Source organism: Ascaphus truei, chromosome 5, assembly GCF_040206685.1.
Source record: "Ascaphus truei isolate aAscTru1 chromosome 5, aAscTru1.hap1, whole genome shotgun sequence".
NCBI classification, from domain to species: Eukaryota; Metazoa; Chordata; class Amphibia; order Anura; family Ascaphidae; genus Ascaphus; species Ascaphus truei.
In genome coordinates, this window is record NC_134487.1 from 260,314,473 (window position 1) to 260,338,373 (window position 23,901).

The 23,901-nt window shown below is 39.8% G+C and overlaps 1 protein-coding gene across 5 annotated transcripts in view; it reads right to left on the minus strand.

Annotated features, from left to right (window-relative positions):
- The window catches only part of GABRA6 (gamma-aminobutyric acid type A receptor subunit alpha6), a 180,611-nt gene that overhangs the window by 152,975 nt on the left and 3,735 nt on the right, over positions 1-23,901 (minus strand). For 4 of the 5 annotated variants that reach the window (XM_075601929.1, XM_075601928.1, XM_075601927.1 and 1 more), the window contains exons 4-5: positions 15,826-16,046; positions 2,748-2,830 (exon numbers count right to left, since the gene is read on the minus strand). In XM_075601929.1, coding sequence (XP_075458044.1) covers positions 2,748-2,830; positions 15,826-16,046 — 304 coding nt within the window. Of the gene's footprint in view, positions 1-2,747; positions 2,831-15,825; positions 16,047-20,884; positions 21,016-23,901 lie in introns of all 5 variants that reach the window. The other variant, XM_075601931.1, reaches the window with a different exon arrangement.

Consider the following 23,901-nt stretch of genomic DNA (forward strand, 5'->3'; position numbering starts at 1 on the left):
GAACAGAAACCTAGATTGGGCACTCAAAACATCTGGAGGGTGATAAGTGAAGGAATTAAAACAAACTTTTATTTACCACTTAAAATATAGGGGAGTAAAACGAGTATTAAACGCATAGATCCTAAGTATGAACATGCAATGCAAAATTCTGGATCAAAAAATATATATAAATGGCAGAAACACTATAAATAGTGTTTTTCAATCAAAGACAAGTGGCTCCGATAAACCACTTGTAAGGGTAAACTGAGGTAAGAAACTGTACTGTGGTGGTGTATCAGTACATAAGCCCTGAAATCACAATAGAGCAACGAAAACAGATGTTGATCCTAGCCAGGTCTGCTAATCGCCATAAACAGAACTCAAGGCACGGTGACACAGGCAGCGTGGTAGGTGTGTACCACAAATAGTAAAACAAGTGGTGCTATAATTACATGTTGCTGTGTGGTATAAATAGCCAAAACAGGGTATGTGGATATAGCTCAGTTCACCTGGATAAAGGATCAGTCCAAAGTGTAGTGAAGCTGGATAAGCGGGGATACATGTAGTCCCCCTCCACAAATTGTGGCAAGTGTATAGGACTGAGGACACACACACGGTACACTAATAGGAACAGGCACAGCTTCAATAGGAATCAGGCCGTCGCCCCTCACTGTGAGTAACCCTAAATAGTTACAGAAAGATTCATGCAGTACAGACCTCAATAGGTAAAGTTGTTACTGTAGGGTAAACAGCACTGACCCGACACCAGCTCTGTTAGTCAGGGCTGGTCAATGCTGTCAGTGCTAGTGGGAGGGGGTAGAACAATATACAAACATAGTATAGGTACACTGATGTGCACCCTAATGTATTAAACAATTTATTATTTTCATTCATTGGAAGAAGAGTGCTCACTCAAGGGTTCTTTCTCTTTATGTTGTCTGCCTGAATGTGTTGCCTGATAGGTTTGTCCGGCACAGAAAATTAACAGACCTCCAATTGCGGCTGAGCTGGAGGTATGCTTGGCTCTTCATGCAGTACAAAGGTGATCACAGAAATATATTTACCAGGCATTCCATCTTAAGTGATGGTGGGGGTCCCCTGGTTGATATTGTGCAGTATCCTGATTGCATAAGATCCTGAATATACCCGAAGCTAGGTGACCAATAAATTGTATTTACTAATAATGACTGTTGTTGGTATTATTATTCACGTGTGTATTTGTGGCTGAAATAGATAATCCGAGTCAATCTGTTGAATACATATTTTTTGTCAGAACAGTCTCCTAGTCTTTTAAGTTACTTTATAAAGTCAGTATATTTTTATTACTGTATACACCTCCTGTAAATATAGTTCATAATACATTAAATAAATATAAACTAGTTCTCAATTACACTTAGATTACAAAGAAGAATTTGTTTGCAATGTGTAAGAAAACCCAACCAAAAAATTAGCAGTGAATCAAACTAGCATTCTTCAGAAAATAAACTATTGAGTTTGTGATATAACAAGTATAGTGAGTTCATTTTTATCTGTGCTCTTTTACCTTATATTTAAAGAAAATGAGAATAACTGTAGTCTTGTACATATAATCTGCGTATAATAAAAGCCAGAAAACACCTTGACATTGCCCAATGGAATGGGTGTATATATATATACATGTAGAGGTATCAGTACCGTGTTAGCCGAGCTTCAATAATCAAAAAATAAATAGATGATACCGTTCTGTGGCTAACGAAATGCTTTTATTTGTGCGAGCTTTCGAGATACACTGATCTCTTCTTCCGGCGATGTTACAATGAATGAAGCAAGGATTACTTAAAAACAGTGTCTCTTGGAATGTTATCTGTGCTGGTCCTTCCCCTGATGTGGATGTGTTTTATGGCTAGAGGTGTCAAAGGGTTACTGAAAGCAAGTGAAGAAAGAGTGTGTATGTGTATCAGTGTGTATATATATATATACACTTTTTTCAAAGTAACACAATGCTGGCCAAGTTAACCACTTTTATTTTCTTTGCTTCACACAAAATAATGAGAAATGTTACTTTACTTTTGCCTGTAATCTGGAAAAGTGTTTTGTACAAACCTTTCTAGCACTGAAGTTCTAACAAGTTCATATTTATAATTACTGTACACATGATTTTATAAGCTGGCCTCTAAATATATTATAAAGGGTATAGAAGCTTAACATTTGAGATGGAATATTGAAAAAGGCATTTGCAAAGGAGGATACAACATAAATATATAATAATTCACACATACTGTATATAGAAAGTGTCAAATAAAGTTCCATTTGCCTTGCTTTCTTTGTGTGACTCTGCAAAGTTTACTGGTGTATAGCATGTGTGTTTGGTGCCTGAGCAGTTATATTGCATCCATAAGGTTTATGCTAACTGGCAATATTACATTGATATCTGAAGGGGAGAAGTGTGAGTATGGGAGTGGTGGGGAGAGGTTTTTGTTGATGTCAGAGGGCCAAGGGAGTAGAAATGTTCATATTATTTCATATTTTTAGTTATGTTCGACCTTTGATTAATATAACAATATCTTAATTGCTCATTATTTGTGACATTGATAACATTTCTTAAATTGTACCCACTATACCTCATGTCAACTAGAAGTAAAATCTTAATGACTTTTACCAAACGATGTTCTATTTAATGATGATATGATTTGTAATTATTTATGTATGTCATTATTTATATAGCGCCATTAATGTACATAGCGCTTCACAGTATTCTCAGATAACATTTATTTATTTCACAAACTTACAGCTCCCAAACCTCAGTGGACAGGCATGTCCATCCATTGGAAAATTCACCAATCTCATTGGGCACTCAGCTTTAATGGTTAATCTGAAATTAAATAGAGGATATTTACGTATTCTATTATTATTTTTAACTAAATTACAAACTCACACATTCTGTTTATTTTGGCTGTTGTATACTGTTGTATAGTGCGTGCAGATATACAGTGAAGATATATTACTAGCACACACTACTGAATTATTATATTTATCTTCATAAAAAGTGCAATTATATATGAATTGCAAATTCAGTAGTCAAGACGAGATACAATATGTTTGTTTCCAAAACATCCTACCAATCCAAAACAAAAAGGCATATTCAATCATGTCTCAAAAATTGTCTTTGTTCTTACATTGATTTCTAAGGTACAGTAGAGTAGCTGATTTTCATAATATCAAAGGCCACCGATCTTGAACCCAGGGCATCATCAATACGTTTCTTAGTGCATATTTTAAAAATTGTATTATTTACATGCAGCATAAGAAAGAACTAAACATGGCCAGCAAACAGTTCTGCAGCTACAGCTAGTCTGCATGCATGTCTTCCAATTGTGTTAAATAGCACCTACTGTACCAAGCAAGCACAACTTTCCTTTATCTGAAAAGGCTGAAATATGTGTAATTTGTAATATATTCTACATAGATGGAGTAGCGCGGTGATTATATATTTGTTTTACATTTTCTGTTGGGCCGAATTAAATCCTAAGCAGCACTCTCCTAGAGGGCACCACTAAGAGGGTGTTATTAATGTATTTAGCCATATCACCTGCAACTGCTTTATTGAGCAGCTTGTGGGAGGCCAGTCCCTCCTTTTTCAAGGTATATAGGGCTTGATGCAGTAAGCACCGAAAAAGCACTCAAGGCAGGGGTTCAATATCGGCATGATTTTGGCGTGTTGCCCTCGCAGTATTCAGGAAGGGCCGAATCCCTGGCGAATCACTGCGAAAGCAACACGCCGAGTAGACGGTGGCGAGACAGTCTGTCTGCCGATAACCAGACGATACGCCGTCCCCTGCCAAGATGTGTCTGCAGCAGAGAGAGATCTGCCGCTCTCTCTGTGCAAACCTCGGCAAAATAACAAATATTTCAAATCAATTTTTATTCATAGTGCAGATGTGCAGGGGGTCTCCGGAGCTGAACCGCATTGGTTTCAGGTCCGGGGACCCCCTGCTTCCCCTGCCCCTTTATGAGGTGCCGGTATCCCTCTGCATTTAAATGTCCCGATCATGTGACCGCGGAATGTAAACAAAGCAGAGGGATACCGGCACCTCATAAAGGGGCCTGTATCTCGGGAAGCAGGGGGTCCCCGGACCTAAAACCAAAGCGGTTCAGCTCCGGAGACTCTCTGCACATCTACATTATGAGTAAAAAACACATATAAATAAACAATCATTCCTTACCTTTGCGGCTATCTGCTATGGTAATGAAGCAGCATTAATGTATTTGTAATAATAGTGTATGGGAGCAGGGGGTCCCCTGAGCTGAACCGCATTGATTTGTGGATCAGGAACCCCCTGCTTCCCGAGTTACAGGCCCCGGTATGGGTCATCGGGTGCCAGTGTCACGCCATCTTTATAGCATCCCATACGCAACGTGCCCGCTATAAAGATGGCGTTGACACTGGCACCGATGCCCAATACCGGGGCCTGTAACTTGGGAAGCAGGGGGTCCCTGAGCCAGAAATCAATGTGGTTCAGCTCCCGCACAATATTATGATATACATACACAATATTATGAAAATACATTAATGCTGCTTCATTACCATAGCGGATAGCCGCTACGGCAATGAAGGGGTTAAGGCATAATAGCATGTTTATTGGGGACAATTGCCCCCAATAAACATTGCAATAAACAACATACACCCCCTGTGCCCCAACAACCCGTATACCCCCATTACGTATGTAGCAGGTACCCCCATCGGGCTTCCCGTGTCCCGGTTTCCCCCCCCTACCTTCAGAGTGCAGGCAGGGCGCCACCATGTTGGGCGGGCGCACGCATGAACGCTGAGTTGCGCATGCGCAGAAGCAGCGAGGAGCGGCAGAGTGCTGGAGAGGTTGCGCCTGTGTAGGGCAGACCCACAGCGGCCATTACAGGAGTTGCCTTAGCGCGAAGTGAGGAGCGGCAGCCATTAGAGGAAGAGCACGAGGCTCCCTATGTTAAAGGCTGCAGGCGGGACTACAATCCCCATGTTGCTCAGGGGCAGTGACACCACCTGATACCAGGGAGCCAGTAAGGCTGCAGGATTCTGCCGAAGGAGCAGGAAGGACTATTGTCTGCTGGGAGAGGAAACAGTCAGTGAAGACCAGGAGCCTGAAGTTGCAGGTTGGTCCACGAAGCAGTACTTCAGGGACTAGGCCAGAGGTCAAACCTCCAGGGCCCAGTTAGCCCCCTGAGTCACTGTAGAGGTGCTGAGAGTGCTTGCTATAGGGAAGGCCTTAATGCAGGGATCTTTCATATAGCTTGAGACAGATCATACTGCAGGACATTGCCTGAGAATGGTGCAGCCTGAGTGCTGAAACCGATGCTGATTTCTTAAAGAGACAGTCAGTCAAGGATCCTCCGGCTGGAGATCCCTTCCCCGGGAGACAGACAAGGGATTCATCTCTGCCAGAGCAGCGCATTGCAGCATGGGATCACTGTGCGGTGTTGCTGATTCACAAAGGATTCTTCTGGTTAGGACCATAACCAGGGAGGTAGTATATCAAAGTGCACCAACAGGCCCCAACACAGGGAAGCGCTGTCCCTTACACACACACCCTGACTTCATAGCTGGTGAACACTAAGAGGTTAAGTGCCCTGGCACATTGGTACACTAAGGACAGAGGGTGATGCAAGGATGGACACGTGGGCTGGTGGGATGTCATGCAATGTTATGCAATGTTATTGATATGCCAAGGATAGTATGTTGATCAGTAAATACTGTTTCATAAAGCCGTGTGTGTATTTACTGTAAGGTTGTCTGGTGAGGGCACACTCCCACTACGTTGGGATCCCTCATCAGTAGAGGTGCTGCACCGAGTGTAAGTACACCCCAGGCTCCCAGTGGCGGAGGCTCAGGCCTCTTGTTAGCCTCAACAGCACACCAGTAGTTATAGTACCCTAGGAGTACACCCGCTACACATATATAATATTTTTGTAATACACAGCAATGATACTATAGGTCCTCAGGTGTTCCCCGCAGGCCTGCAGTATTAATTCTGTGCACCCCAAAAAAAATTAAACAACACATAAATACTTTACAATAAATACACCCCCCCTAACACATACAGTGTAGTAATGTGCAAAATTACTATTATCCACATATGTATAATAGTGAATTTGCCCATTTAAAATACATAAAGAACAATACATAGATTAAATACATATTGCACTCACCTATGTCCGGCTGACACGATGAAGGCCATCCTCATCTTCATCACCGTCCATGCCCCCTCTGATGCTGCAAAACATAAACAAGAATAAAAACAGCCAATGTAATGTCCCCTGACCCCTTAATCACCATTGCTGTTAGTAACCGCTACAGTCATTAAGGGGTTAACCCACCCTCACCCACCACTCGGAGGCCTAAATACCCTCCCCCACTACCCCCCCACCCCGTGAGGTCTAACCACCCTCACCTAATACCCAGCTGGGAGGCCTACCCACATACCCTTGGGACCAATACCCCCTTCCCACACCCCCAGTACCCACAAAAAAAACAATACACAGCCCCACAATAAACATCATTATATTTATTAAATACATAACCCACCCCCTGTGCTCCCCCATAAATACATGATTTATTATTTTACATACAGGGTTAATACCCCAGGCTAATGGTAAGTCCCCGGATGGGCCTGACGGTCACCTCACAGACCTCACAGTAGCCCAGCACCAGGTTTCAAACGGTCTGGAGGCCTACTGGTGGTCCCCGCCAGGTGCCGTGGTCCACCAGGTGGTCTCCGTTGGTCACCGTGGGCCACAATGGGGTCCCCAGGGGTAGGCCCACGGCTGTCTGGGGGGCCCCGGGTCAGACCCACAGGCGTCATGAAAAGAAAGATGGCCGGCCTCACATGGTACGGTAGCCAATCAGAGCATGGGAACTACATCCTTACTCTGATTGGCTCTAGTAGACCATGTGACAGAGGCTTTGGGGAGAACGGATGTGACGTCATTCAAAGCCTGTCACATGGTACTAGAGCCAATCAGAGTTGGGATGTATTTCACACGCTCTGATTGGCTATCGTACCATGTGAGTGCGGCCATCTTTCTTTTCATGACGTCATCTTAAAGGCAAATGAAGCACAGCCACTCTGATTGGCTGGCGTCATTGCCTTTAAATGACGTCATCAAAATTAACTGTTTTTTTGTAATTTATTATATGTGATACTATTTTTTACCATTATCATTTCTTGCAACTGTATGTATGTATGTATGTATGTATGAAAGTCTCTATTGATATATGCATACAGGGTAAGAAATGATTTGGTTGGAAATGCTTGTTTTGCACTATTTAAATGTATTTTGATATGCTGCTATTCTTAAATGTGTGTAATGTAATTTTTAATTAGATAGATGTAATATTTGGTGTTGTATACTGTATTTTAGGTCAGGGTGAAGCTTGCTTTTTTATACTGGTTTTTTTTGATACTACTATTTAGTCAGATGTTAACTTTTTTGGAGAATGGGTTTGTTTGACGATTTAAAGAGTTAATTGTGTAATTGATTTGGATGGTATTTTAATTGTTTTGGGATTTGATTAATTAATGGTAATTTATTTCGGTTGCCTTGCTTGGTTTAAATAGTATACTTGTTTGAATTTCATTGTATTTTGTTTTGAATATTTTATTGTTAACATTGATTGGCAGAGTGTACATGGTGCATAGATTTTATGCATCATGTATACAATGTAAATTTAATGTTTTGATTGGCATTTGATGCTTTTGATTGGCAGATGAGAATAATTTTATTAGGAAATAGGATTTTGTTTTACTGTGGCTGATATGGAGAAGTGGTATTTTTATTTGTGCATGTTTTTATTAACCCTTAAACATTTCTTTGTATATTGGTTCATGATGTATATATATGGTGTATATATATATATATATATATATATATATATATATATATATATATGTATATGTATGTATATATATAATAAATAAATATATATATGTAATTGCAATGTATTGGCTATGTATTTTCTTGGCAACGGAGGACACAGAATTTGCTGTCGAGGGGGATTCATATTGATGAGGTCAGTAGAACTTTATTTATTTTATTATGCTAGTTAATGTGTTTAATAATGGGCAAATAATCTATTATCCCTATCTGGATAATAGTTATTTTGCACATTATTGTACTGTATGTGTTGGGGGGGGGGGCGGATTGATGTATTTAATGCATAGGACATGTTTATTTTTTTTTACATACAGGGTTGTTTCCTAAGGTCTGCGGGGGACCTATGGAGACCACCTGAGGTCTCCTTGGACTTCTCGCGGGTAAACGGCTGCCGGGTCCACGGGGACACCTGCGGGGAAGAACCATTGGCCCCACATCTGTGGGGGCACCGCAGACCCATAGGGACTACTCGAGGGCCCCCAGACCCCCGTGTGAACCACCTGAGGCCCCTCAGACACCTGTGGGTCTGACCTGGGGCCCCCCAGACAGCCGTGGGCCTACCCGTGGGGACCACATTGTGGCACACGGTGACCCATGGAGACTACTTGGTGAACCACGGCGCCTGGCGGGGACCACCCATAGGCCTCCAGACTCTGTTTGAAACCTGGTGCTAGGCTACTGTGAGGTCTGTTAGGTGACCCGTCAGGTCCATTCGGGGACTTCCGTTGGCCTGGGGTATTAACCCTGTATGTAAAATAATAAATCATGTATTTATGGGGGGGCACAGGGGGTGGGTTATGTATTTAATAAATAGAATGATGTTTATTGTGGGGCTGTGTATTGATTTTATTGTGGGTACTGGGGGTGGGGGAAGGGGGTATTGGCCCCAAGTGTATGTGGTAGGCCTCCCAGCTGGGTATTGAGTGAGGGTGGTTAGGCCTCACGGGGTGGAGGGGTAGTGGGGGAGGGTATTTAGGCCTCCCAAGTGGTGGGTGAGGGTGGGTTAACCCCATAATGACTGTAGCGGTTAATAACCGCTATGGTGATTAAGGGGTTAGGGGACATTACATTGGCTGTTTTAATTCTTGTTTATGTTTTGTAGCATTGGAGGGGGCATGGACGGTGTTGAAGATGAGAATGGCCTTCATCGTGGCAGCCGGACAAGGGTGAGTGCAATATGTATTTAATCTATGTATTGTTCTTTATGTATTTTAAATGGGCAAATGCACTATTATCCATTTGTGGATAATAGTAATTGTGCCCATTACTATACTGTATGTGTTAGGGGGGGGGGGGTATTTCTTTATAAGTATGTATGTGTTTTGAAATTAATTTGGGGGGGGGCACAGAATTGGTACTGCAGGCCCACGGGTAACACCCGAGGGCCCCCGCCGGCCTATAGTACCGTTGCTGTGCATATATGTACTGTATGTTAGGGGGGTATAGGGGTTGTTGGTGTAATATATATAATAATAATATATATATATATAATAATAATAATGGGGCCTGTATCTCCTGAAGTAGGGGGTCCTCGGACCTGAAACAAACACGGGTCAGCTCCGGAGACCCCCTGCACATCTACACTATAATTAAAATGTATATTTAAGAAAGAATTAACAAACATCAATACACAACCCCCCTCCCGCCCTCCTCCCTAACACATACAGTACAATAATGTGCAAAATAACTATTATCCAGATATGGATAATAGATTATTTGCACATTATTAAACACTGCATTAGCATACCTAAATAAAGTCAATAACAACAGTAGCCAGCTAATCCAATCAATACAAGCAGTAACAACATCAACTATTATTTAATTAAACCATTAACCAATTAAACCAATTAATTCCTAAACCAACTCAAAATGAATAGTAACACTAACCAATCAAACCAATTAATTACAACAACATTAATGAATGTAACATTAAAAGACAAAGAAATACATTCAAACAATCTCTGAAGTATCCATAAAACACATGAGCTAACATAATATAACATTAAGTACAAGCGAACACCAATCGCAAAGCTTTTATTACATTAACCATAAACAAACAATCACATCCACATCATTAACTGCAATAACAAGCGAGAAATGCCCCCCAAATATTGGCATAGTAATGTATTAATCTGTACCCTAAAGTGGTACATATTAATATATTATCAGTCAATGTGCCTCCCCCAAAAAATCAACAATCACATCCAATGAACAAACCTGTAAAAAGAGACATTTACAAACATTGAATATCTTACTTACCATTAGAAGCGGTGGCCCTCCGACTCCCGGGGTAACAGGAAGCTCACGTACCTTGAAGGCCTCCAACAGCATCCGATGCCATCCGCCATGAAGATCCGGCTCAGGTACCCCAATCTTCTTTTTTCTTTCTTTAATCACCTTCTTCTATCTTCATCTGTAACCATTTCTTGTTCTTCTTTATCTTCTTTCTTCATCTGTCAATCCATAAAACCCCATGTTAAATCCCAGCCGATGCTGTCTCGTCGGCTTCTTGGGCTCAAATGAGGCGTCACGGCCTTAAATATGGCTTGTGACGTCACATTTAGCCTCAAAATGGTTAACAGCCACCTGATTGGCTGTTCAAACCATGTTCCGACTTTAATTTTTTTTTTTGACATGACGTCACTTAAAGGGAATGATGCCAGCCAATCAGAATGGCTGTGCTTCATTTGCCTTTAAGATGACGTCACAAAGCCGGCGTCACATGGTATTTCAGCCAATCAGATTTTGGGAACCAATTCCACACTCTGATTGGCTGAAATACCATGTGACGCCAGCCATCTTGGATTTCGTGACGTCATCTTAAAGGCAAATGAAGCACAGCCATTCTGATTGGCTGGCATCATTCCCTTTAAGTGACGTCATGTCAAAAAAAAATTAAAGTCGGAACATGGTTTGAACAGCCAATCAGGTGGCTGTTAACCATTTTGAGGCTAAATGTAACGTCACAAGCCATATTTAAGGCCGTGACGCCTCATTTGAGCCCAAGAAGCCGACGAGACAGCATCGGCTGGGATTTAACATGGGGTATTTTGGATTGACAGATGAAGAAAGAAGATAAAGAAGATCAAGAAATGGTTACAGATTAAGATAGAAGAAGGTGATTAAAGAAAGAAAAAAGAAGATTGGGATACCTGAGCCGGATCTTCATGGCGGATGGCATCGGATGCTGTTGGAGGCCTTCAAGGTACGTGAGCTTCCTGTTACCCCGGGAGTCGGAGGGCCACCGCTTCTAATGGTAAGTAAGATATTCAATGTTTGTAATTGTCTCTTTTTACAGGTTTGTTCATTGGATGTGATTGTTGATTTTTTGTGGGAGGCACATTGACTGATAATATATTAATATGTACCACTTTAGGGTACAGATTAATACATTATTATGCCAATATTTGGGGGGCATTTCTCGCTTGTTATTGCAGTTAATGATGTGGATGTGATTGTTTGTTTATGGTTAATGTAATAAAAGCTTTGCGATTGGTGTTCGCTTGTACTTAATGTTATATTATGTTAGCTCATGTGTTTTATGGATACTTCAGAGATTGTTTGAATGTATTTCTTTGTCTTTTAATGTTACATTCATTAATGTTGTTGTAATTAATTGGTTTGATTGGTTAGTGTTACTATTCATTTTGAGTTGGTTTAGGAATTCATTTGGTTTCAATGGTTAATGGTTTAATTAAATAATAGTTGATGTTGTTACTGCTTGTATTGATTGGATTAGCTGGCTACTGTTGTTATTGACTTTATTTAGGTATGCTAATGCAGTGTTTAATAATGGGCAAATAATCTATTATCCATATCTGGATAATAGTTATTTTGCACATTATTGTACTGTAGGTGTTAGGGGGGTGTATTTATTTAGAAATAATGTTTAGTATTTTTGTTGGCACAACATTGGTACCACAGGCCCGCGGGTACCCCAGGACTCCCGCGGGGACCCGAGACGGCCGCGGGGTCAGCCGGGGACACCCGCGCGACCCTCGGCCTCCCTCGGGGACCCCTGCGGGGTCATCCAGGGACACCCGCCGACCTGTTGTATTGGTTTTGCACCTGCAAAAAGGTAAACAAAGAATTTTTTCTAAGTCCAGCTTTTTTTATCACCTGCCTTTATCTGGTGAGCTTTATTCAGCGCAACTTTAACGTACGATCAGTTTGCGTTGCTTAGTGAATCCTGCAGAAGGGCAGGATTCAGCCCTTCACGTTCTAAAAGCACTTTGCGCTCTTAAAACGACTTATCACTGCTTAGTGCATAGCCCCCTTAATGCGGACATGGGTTGTCTCACACCCTATCAAAATTGTTTGTAATTATCCTGCTTGCCTCTATTCTTATCCACACTTTCTCTCCCCCCCAGCATCCCTCCCCCTCCAAAACTTTCTTTGACACTGTCCCCTGGCTTCAAACACTTTTAACACCCTACCTTATCTACAGTAAATATCTGTTGTTTTTTATTTTTTCCCTCTCTCTACACTGTTTTAGCCATTGAATCCTTTGTATATCAGTATTGCTAGACCTGAAGAAGAGAGGATAACTCTCGAAATCTTGTCCTATGACATAAATTGTTAGTCCAATAAAAAAGGTATCACCTAATACTGAAGAACTCATTTATTCTGCACTATCGCAACTGGACTAACACGGCTATTTTCTGCTTTATTTATATATATATATATATATATATATTTATTTATTTGTTTATATATTTATTTATTTATTTATTGTGGGGCGGGGGTGGGCGAAGTAGGTATTAGCCCCAACGGTGGTTGTTTAGGGCTTGCGGGTGGGTAGCGGGAGGGCTTAACCCCTTCATGACCATCGAAGTATTAACCGCTAAGGTCATTAAGGGGTTAAGTCCACCCGCAACCTCCCTGCAAACCCTAAACAGCCACCAAGGGCCAAATACCCCCTTCACCACCCCCGCTACCCTCAATAAACCTGGCACGGCTGGTTAACCCCTCCATTGCCTTAGCGGTTAGCCGCTAAGGTAATTAAGTGGGCTTTAAACGCATTTTCCTGCCTCGGATGCATGCCGGGGGGCTCCAGTGCTGGTATTAATTGGTATCAGCTCCTGAGACCCCCGGCATCAATCTGAGGCAGGAAAAAGGCCTGATTTTTTCTAAGTGTCGACCTTGCCGATGCTTCTCCACCACCAACTTGCCAACTTTAGTTGGCGGGCTGGATTACCATACAAATCTCAATTCTAGAGTGCCGATCAGCAGCGGAAAGCTGATCGGGGTTACAAGAATTGAGCGCGCTTCACAAAGTGCCGATAAGTGGCGAAAAGTGGCTTATTGGCACCCGGCTAGAAAAAATGCCGATTTTTGGAGCTTATCGGCGCTTACTGAATCGGAGAGGCAATATTGGCGAGAAAATGGCGAAAAACGGCTTTTCGGTGCTTACTGCATGAGGTCCATAATCTGTCAGCAAGGTCCTTGTATTTCACTATTCACTTTACTTGCAGACATGTGAGTATCCTCACTGGTTCTGTATTTACCAGTTTTTAACTGCACTAGGTTATATAAACATATGCTGGGATATATTAACCCCTTCTGGGTTTATTTCACATAACATTAGCATGCATTTAGCATAGGGACCTGCTATAGAGACTTACCTTGACATGGTTAGTAGGCTTGGCATTTTTTGATCAAAGGATGTAACCAAAAGTTTCCTTTATCTTAGTTTTTTACACCATATATATTTATTCCCTATTTACTGTATTGCTATCCCAAAGGGAGAAGTGCAGGGATTCACTTTCTGTTTTTTACATTTGTAATACATTCTAGTCTAGTTTTATGTTTATTATACATGTGAAGCACACAAAATCGTTTTATGCAAACTAGTTTAATTTTCCATACAAAACTCATCATAAAAATGCTGACATTCTTGCAAAAACTATAGGTTTAAAAAAGTTATGTTTTGATCAAATATTACCAGTATGTATAGCATTAGGAACTAAAGGATTATGTCATTCAATATTTCTTTCAGTAATAATCAGTCATTACGCAATAATGTTTCAACAAAATATTAAACACTGTACTCCAAAGCCAATACCTTGACGTTAATGTTGGTTTTAACAGCGATAGCTTTGCAGCTTTATCAGTGGGACCAAATGTGTCAGGTAAACACTCTTTTCAATTGATTCCTTTCTTTGATAAATCTGGCACTGCATTTTGCCAATTTTAAATCTGAGAGACCGAAATACAGTCTTCCCTGAAATCTATGATTGATACGTAGTCCATTGGTTAATACACTTAAAACCAATACCAACTGCCTCCTGCATTAACTCTGATTGATCAATTAATGTACAACAATTGGGAGCTTAACAATTGAGCCCCTTTGAGTTGAGCTCTTTTTATATTGGGCTGTGAAACAAATGTTCAAGGTCGTAACACGCAATGGCATTTAAATTTGATTTAATTACAACCATATATAGTAGTGCTTAAAATTAAAGTGGAATCCTGGACATCCAGCGGAAATAGCTCAAGTCCCAGGATGATCAGCAGTCTCTTAGTCTTTGGGTGATCAGATAGGACTTCGTTCATGGGAAGTGGAACATGAAATGAAAAAAGAGATATTTAGTGCAACACAGCTATAACAATTACACAGACATAGATTGCAGACTGGCTGGCACTGATGACAAGACAAACAGACACACCAAGACAGATAAACACAAAGCAAAGCTAATAATAAAAGTTAGTTTAATATAACTAGATTGATAAAATGTTGGACAAAATCTGGAACGCCGCTCCGGTCAGTTAAAACCTGAGTAACACTCCCAGGACGGCAGATGGTTAATAGCAGTGAACTGGTGTGAACTGTTCTCCACGTGTAGAGGGTCCGCAGAGTGACCTGGAAGCCGTGCGATCCTTCTGTATCTCGTGGCTGACAAAAACCCGGAAATGGCGTCTCTGTCATGTGCCGGAACCGGTAGTGACGTCACCAGACGTGGCGTCAAGGCCTGGCAAATCTTCAACGAAGCCAAAGGAAACGGCGATCCTAACGGCCAATTTTTACTGTGTTTGGACACTTTTGAGGACAAGCAGTACAAGTGCTGAGTGCTGCGGCTGAGTGCTAGAGGGGCAGAGAAGCGAGGATTGCCGTTTCCTTTGGCTTCGTTGAAGATTTGCCAGGCCTTGACGCCACGTCCGGTGACGTCACTACCGGTTCCGGCACACGACGGAGACGCCATTTCCGGTTTTTGTCAGCCAGGAGATACAGAAGGACCGCACGGCTTCCAGGGCACTCTGCGGACCCTCTACACGTTGAGAACAGTTCACACCAGTTCACTGCTATTAACCATCTGCCGTCCTGTGAGTGTTACTCAGGTTTTAACCGACCGGAGCGGCGTTCCAGATTTTGTCCAACATTTTATCAATCTAGTTATATTAAACTAACTTTTATTATTAGCTTTGCTTTGTGTTTATCTGTCTTGGTGTGTCTGTCTGTCTTGTCATCAGTGCCAGCCAGTCTGCAATCTATGTCTGTGTAATTGTTATAGCTATGTTGCACTAAATATCTCTTTTTTCATTTTATGTTCCACTTCCCATGAACAAAGTCCTATCTGATTACCCAAAGACTAAGAGACTGCTGATCATCCTGGGACTTGAGCTATTTCCACTGGATGTCCAGGATTCCACTTATTTGGACTCATTAGGTGCCGGTATCTCTTTTTGTTTTATGCTGTTTATTCTGATTGTACCATCAGATTACCATCAGGCTGCCTTTGTACCACTAGGGCTCACCCTTCAAGCAGGGTATATTGTCTATTGTCATTAGCGCTACTATACATCACCTTTTTTCTCTTAAAATTAAAGTGTAAATGTCTTTTTAATATTTTTTACATCATTAATAACATGCATCTACATTATAATGCAGGTTGCTATAATATAATCATATTTCTTATAATCATGTCCAATATTCCATAATCTCACCTCATAGTATAGAGAATTGTTCCATTCTGCATTATTCTGAAGAGTTTATTTGGTGTTGTCATATTGTGAGAGATGGACCTTTTTCCATTTCTAAAAAAGGTATCTGGAGTCCATATTTTACTGACCATTAAGTTATTCAATCTAAGTATTTCAGTAGGACCATCAAATTTTAATCGTTCATCAATCCATGTCTGGCGGAAAAAAACATCCATTGTGTATTCCTGCAGGAAAATTAACACTATTAAGGTTTCATGCCAAAACACCAGACCCAGTAATTTAATAGACAACTTAACTAGCATGTTAGCCACACTTCGGTCACTGCTTAATGATTCTAATCCTATTACATTAAGTAGTTACTTAAAAAAGCTACTAGAGGGGGAGGGTGAAAAGCCTTTTGCTTAACGATTCACTAAACAAAAAGTTAATCAAGCAGTATAAAATGGTTTGACTGTTCAAAAGCAAATTAGCTTAAAACCTGTGGAATCATTTTTTTTTTCAAATAGATAATATTTTGAAAATACATTGGGATTCAGAAATAAAGAATACTACTTTTTAAAACTATGTACTGTACAGTAGACTGCTCAATTGCCTTATCAATTAAAGCATTTGTTCTGATTTTTGTCATCCTCTATACACATACTCATCATTCTAAAATATGTACTTATCCATGCTGTGATTTCGAAAACTGTTAGCAGGAATGTCAGCACTCTTTAAAAAAAAATGAAATAAACAACAAAACACATACATCAGATCTATATATATATATATTTAAATGGGCAACCATTGTAAGCAATGTTTTTGTCATGTATACAGCACTTGACTATCAATTGAAATCTTTTAGTTCTCTTTGGCCAGCACTGAGATAAGCATCCAAGAACGTCCATGCGTACCGGCACACACTTATGGGATACTCTGTACAATGTTGCTGGTCTCGGTAAAGATTGAACCAGTGGGCGATCCTACACAGTGGTTGTGTGATGATTCCAGTACAGTAGCTTTTCTATGACAGCATACAAATGTAGATGATACAGTATGTTGCCTTGAAATTAAGCCAGACCTTCTCTGCCCAGTTAGGGACTATTATGAGACCCAAAATATGCATTATGTTCCCTTCCTTAGCACCAACCTGTCTCATCAGTAGATTACACTTTATTTAGTTATCTGCATTATATGTATGACATTTGCACTTAGATGTTATGTTTTCGCACCCAATAGGTTGGACAATTCTGACTTAAAATACAGAATGTGAAACATGACATTATCACAACTGCTTTATGTAACTTATTCATCATCTTCTGTAGGAAAGTGCCTTAGTGCTTTATTTTGGAACATAATACAAACCTCTTTAGAATTAGAAATTATAAGCAAAACATGATTTGAATAAATAAATTCCATTCTAATTTAATATGTCATAAATTGTGTAATTCACAAATAACATTAAACACTATAACCTATACGTATGGAAAAAAATGACTATGAGTTATCAAAATGCAAACAACATCCAAGAAAATATCTGTCCATTTAAGTAAATCATATCATGTAACAAATTGAGACATCTAGAGAGTGAATACAGGTTCTAGATTTAAGCAATACAGTGTTAGGGCTACCAGGTGTATTTCAAACTTTTAGTAGTCATATTGGCCTTGGAGAAATGTACATTTGTTGTACAGTAGGTTGGGATACCTTTTAGGGGACCAACAATAGGGGCTCTTCATAAATGGAATTATAGTGCCAAAGCATTTAAAATGTCACTTATTCAGTACCTTTTATCTAATCAAGGGAAACTATGGAGTAAACAAATATATTTTATTACATTTTTCAGCAAAACTTAAATCTGGATTTCAACAGGGAGATTTTAATACAGTACCTGCTATAGAGAGGGGCTTTATTGTATTTACAACTCCATTTTAATAAACAAGTACAGATGCAGCCATGTTTATCTGAACACTTGCCTTGGAAAATCTGGGGCAATCTCCCAGTAATGCTGCAACATTTCTGTGACATTTCTGCAGACAGACTAATGGCCCATCGGTTTAACACAGCGAGGGTCCCTGGCAGTCCCATTCAGTTGTACTTTTAAAGGATAAGAAAATGTAGAATATCATGTTGATAAAAATCAATATGATTGTACAACAGTGTTTAACTTTTTTATGAAATTTTTATAAAGAAGCCTACATTTAGCCTTTAAAAGTAATAATCCCTTCAGAACAGGGCATTATTAGCCAGTAATGCCCTATTTTTCAGGGATTATAACTTCATGCATACCCTGTTCCAAGGGATTTATTACTATTATTGGTATGTTTTATTTTATTTTTCATAAATAATATAGACACTTTATAGTCATATTGATTTTATTTATTAACATAATATTCTAGATTTTCCTTACATTTTGTTTTCCTTTTTTGAACTCTTGTATGATTTCCTTTTGAACTTTCCCTCTCTCTTACATGCAGGCGGGAAGAGTAGGAGTCAGTCTCTTATTGACACAGTCTTCTCTTCCCTTCCCTGTCAGAGCTGCTAAACTCAGAGCTGCAGTTCTGAAAGCTAATACTGTAGGCTAGAATTCAAGACCAGGACAGGTGACTACAATTCAAGGGATTACATAGTTACATAGTAGATGAGGTTGAAAAAAGACTCCTGTCCATCGAGTTCAACCTATGCTAAATTTAGACAACAGATATTTTATCATATATCTATACTTATTGATCCAGAGGAAGGCAAACACAACCCCAGAGTCACATCATCCAATGATATCTCATAAGGGGAAAAATTAATTCCTTCCTGACACAGAGAATTGGCAATCGGATTAATACCTGGATCAACATCCTTCCCATGTATACTTATTTGATATATCCCTTTATACCTTTCCTATCTAAAAAGATGTCCAACCTTTTTTTGAACAATCTATTGTATCTGCCATCACAGTCTCCATGGGTAATGAATTCCACATTTTAACTGCCCTTACTGTAAAGAACACTTTCCTTTGTTGCTGGTGAAATCTCCTTTCCTCCAACCTTAAGGGATGCCCGAGTCCTTTGTACTACCCTTGGGAAGAATCGTTCTTACTGACTAGTAACGTCCTGAATTTTGCAGGGATTTCATTAATACCTAGAATTTCCACCCATTTGGCCTACAATTCTATTTATTGTCTATAATGCTTTTTATGCTTCACTTTACAAAAGAAACAACACAATATAGAGTTATAACATGTGCAACAAACAAAATCAGACCACAGAGAGCTAAAAATGTAAGTGGTATGTTCAAAGACTTTCAGAGACAGCAGAGGAATAAGTAACTGCAGTTGGTGTCTGTGCCTGAACACAATTGTTGGAAAGTATGGCTGCTGGTATGAGGCACAATCAAGGTTGCCACCTTTCCGGGTTGGACTTCAGTAGTAGGTGGCAACCCTGGGCACAAGTAATGAGTCCAGGCTATTGAAATGCTTAATTCAGAAGGAATGCTTCCAGATTTGACTTAAATGTGGAGAGAAGGAGCTTGGCATATACTGAGTGGAAAAGGCAGTGAGGGAAAAAGGTTTAAGACAAACAAGTGCAGAATAGTTGGAAGGGGTAAAAAGGAAATAGATATGATCAGAAAGCAGAAAGAGGCGAGCTGGGGTATAGATAAAAAAAAATCAAAGCTCATATTTTGAGAGGAGAAGATAAGTAGAGAGCATTGGAGGTTCTCCATTCATTTTATCTCATCTGCTACATGAAGAAAAGAACAGCAATAAAAATTACTTCATCCACATTAATAGTATTTTTTTCAGATCTCCTGTATGAAAATGTTTTAACTAATGAGCTTCACCCAAAATTTAACTCATTATATAATACACAGTAATAATTTCCATTCAGTCTAATGGCAAATATCGCAACTTTGCGGCCTGCAAACAATTACTAGAATTTCTATTTAACTGTTTTTTCTCTTTATCAGAGGATATTGAAATCAACCCAGACCTTCGCTCTTCATCTCTGCCCCACACCCCTGATAATGCCCCTTTCAAATTACAAAAATGGGTCTATGTGGCCCATATACATAATCGAATTCTACTTCCAAAACTGGATGAACTAAGGGCATGGTGCCTTTTGAATAATCCAAAAGCCATAATTCTCACCGAAACATAGCTAACTCCTAAAACCCTTGATGCAACTATTTCCATTCAGAGATACTATTTTTTTTTAGGAAAGATAGGTCAAAGAGAGGAGGAGGGGTGTTATTTTCTATTGAAAACACTTTACAATTTATGCCACTAATTTGGCCTCCCAAGCCAATCTTCTTTTGAAATCTCTTAATAATAAATCCTCTACTTCAGCATATGTAGGGATCGTCTCCAGTACATCGGATCACACCTCCGGATGCAATTTTGACACAGGCTGCAGCACATTCCTTATCTGTTTTAACACATTTCTTGTTGTTATTGTTAGTCTTGTACTTTATTTTTTTGTCAGGCTCACTTCCAGACAATATTTTACTTTATTACCCATAATTAGCTTATAATGAAAACTTATCTTAATGCAATATAACTTTATCTAAATATACTGATATAGGGTCCCAAAAGACAGTCCAGTATACAGACAGAACTTTATAATTTAACCCCTTGTGTTACAGCGGGGACTTAAACATCTGCTTAGTAGACAGGATTCTATACCTGCTACTTGCCCATTATACAGACAGGACATCCCTATCATTTACACAGTACAATTCTCTTATACTTTAAAGATATGTCTTATATACTTAAAATACATGCACATGCACAACAATAATATATATCACAAGTTTTTTTTATTTTTTTTTATATACTTTTCCACAGTCGCCGTAAGAGTATTTCCTGATATTCACAGATATCTCTTAGCAGGGACTCACCCTGTCACTATACTCAGTCAGGATTCACTCTTTATATCCTTGACTCAGCCAGGATTCACTCTTTATATCCTTGGCTGTGGTTTTAACTATTAACCATATAGTCTAATTCGTCCAGTACGGAGGTAATCTATAATAGGGCTCTAGATAAGGGACACCGGGAGGATAATATACAGATAAAAATGTATCTTGTACTTACCCAACCGTTGACGCCTTATCCCCGCTTTCTGACACCAGATCTTAATAATAAATCCTCTACTTCAGCATATGTAGGGATCGTCTCCAGTACATCGGATCACACCTCCGGAGGCCTTTCCCACTGTTACAGCCCTGGAAAAGTACGAGCAGCTCGGAGGAGAAATAATTGAGTCTGACACCAGTGTGCGTCAAAAATCTCTCCTGTTTATTAAGGCGTTTACACTCAGGTTATATAGGCCTGTGAAACAAAGGTGAATATTTGCCAATTTCCATTTCCCTTATTTTGTGCTTATGTTAGACATAACATGTCGTTAAATCATTTATTTGGAAACTCCCGTACATCACATGATTCAAGATTAAATTGCTGAGACCGTACATAAGTTCCCGTTTGTGCCTTATTTGGTCAATACTTCCTATATCAATTCAGAAGTTCAGCCAACATTAGATTCATAAAAAGGGTAGTTGAAAAAAGGGTTAGTTAATTTTATACTACTAAGCAGAATGGCAGTGTTAGCATAAAATGGTTATACACTAGACAAAATGGAGTCACCCCTGATATACACATTATCAAAATCCTAGTTGGTAAAATTGATCTAACTTCCTCTAAGATACAGCATTCTTATTACTGGCATCTACCACCCCCTTAAAGCCCCAATACAATCCCTTACTGATATCACTCATTGTCTTGGTACAATTTCCTCTCTGAATGGGAAAAGTGACCTGTTAGTTCTTGGGAATTTCCATCTTAATTGACTTGACTCTAAAAAACAACAAAATCTGAACACAACTAAAGTCAAAATGAACCCAAATTATTTTCCAACCCCCTCGGACAAAACATACAATCTGCAACCATTCCTTGCTAGATTGGATTCAATCCTCTTGCCCAAACAGAATCCAATTCTTTAGTATTCTACCTGAAATTTTCGGTGACCATGCAAAAGTATACTGCGTAAGGAAAATCAAACCACTCAAGTCAAACCCTAATATTCTACTCAGTAAAACATTATAGAAACTTTAACCCACAACTATTTCTGGCTGATCTTACCAACTGTCCTCAGTACAGAATCAACCTGATATCTGACCCCGATTCTACGTTTGACTATTTTCAAACAGACTTCTTAAAATTCTGTGATACCACTATACAGTATACTATCCCACTGTAACTATATATCAGAATCAACTCTAACACCATTCTAGCACCTGTCACTAGTTTTAAATATCTGGGCATATGGCTTGATTCCCATTTGGCCTTTGGGTAGCATATTAATACTCTGACATCTAAAACCTATGCCAAACTGGGGGGTTACAGGAATATATCATCCCTAAGCATGCTGGTCAGAAAGTGCATCGCACAACAGATGTTAATGCCAATTATTGACTATGGGAACATAGTATATGGTCCAGCACTCGTAACACACCTTGACAAACTCGATACCCTCTACAACTCAATATACCGCTTTGTTCTACAATGTAGCTAAAACACTCACCAGTACAAAATGTTCCAGGAACTAGATTGGCTAGCCCTTGAGTCCAGAAACAATGTACCTTTTTCCTGTCTTGCCTTCAAATACTCTCTAAATTACATTAAAATAGTGACTTGAGGGAAGGGGGGGGGGGGAGGGGAAGAGGAAAGGTTAACCCTCGCTCTAGCCTGGCTCAAGGTGCTGCATTCAGAGGCAAAATAGAATATACAACAATATAAAAAGAAACCCCTATAACGAGAGCACTCTGGAAAGGCCAATCCACTGAAAACACCGGAATAAAGTGATATATGTAATGATTAATAAATTAAAAATATCTTTATTAAGATGTAGGCGGACGCTCACAGAGGTATGCAAGGGAGACTGATTATAGTGAAATTAAATAAGCCTTTTATTGCGCCTGTTTCCTTAACATCAGGAAACCATCCAAACAAGGGGTAAACAAAGCTTCTACTCACTTGGGAGTATTTCTAGTGAAATACTATGCAGTTCACAACTCCCTTAGATAAGCATGTCTCCCAGCCCCAAACATATAGCATGAGATGAACAGATATAAAAAGTCTTGTATATGAAAGTTTTCTCTGTTTGTAGTGGTTTGGAGGGAAAATCTTCTCTGTCCCTGGTTCAGCTCCAGCTCCCTTTTCCTCAGGGTGTGTCAGCATTCAGGTTTAGAAGTTTCCCCTGTGTCTTGAAATCAGCTCTGCTGTTTCTTCTGGCAGGGCTCAAGACTGTTTGTCTCCAAGTTCAGCTCAGGTGTGAGCTAAGGAGTCTCACTTCCTGTCTCAAAAGACAGAATTTTCTAAGCCATCTAATCAGGCAGGTGGTGTTTGTTAATTGACTACCAGCAGTTAACGACCACACTGCTGGATTAGAGGTACATTACCTGAACAGGGATAACTCCCCTGTTACATAGGAGATAACTCAATATTAAAATAATGCAGGTAAGTGAACCTATGCCTCAACTGAGGCTAACCTAAATCTAACGTGCAAATTTTAAAATTGGGTAGGTATGAGCTGGGGTATAGTGTCCCACTGAAACATATTGGTGAACTGAAGAACCCTTACATATAAATGCAGGAGATCTTCTGTTGGAGTGATATATAAACTCTAAGTGGTAGCGAAGTAACCTAACAGGATATGGTAAGGGTATTGCGATACGAAGAATACAAATAAGTACTACACTGTGGGGATACAGAGCCTTAACCAAATATAATGGTGAGTGTCAATCTGTAACACTGAAATACTCTTACGCCCCCTATTGGATAACCAGTGCAAAGAGTGTAGGTACTAGTAAATGTATATATACACTTAAATCCTGGTTAGATAAGTGTATGTATTGGAGCGTATTGTAGGCCTATACATTGATCATAACCACATGTATCACCAAACAGATAGTTAGACATTGTAGCTCCTGTGCAGTGAACATGATATGGATACAGCTACTGCCCACAATTAGGTACATGGAAGGAACACTGTACTTGTATTTGGCCGTGTAACAGTGGTACACACTCAATTCCAAGACATAGTGAGTGGATGT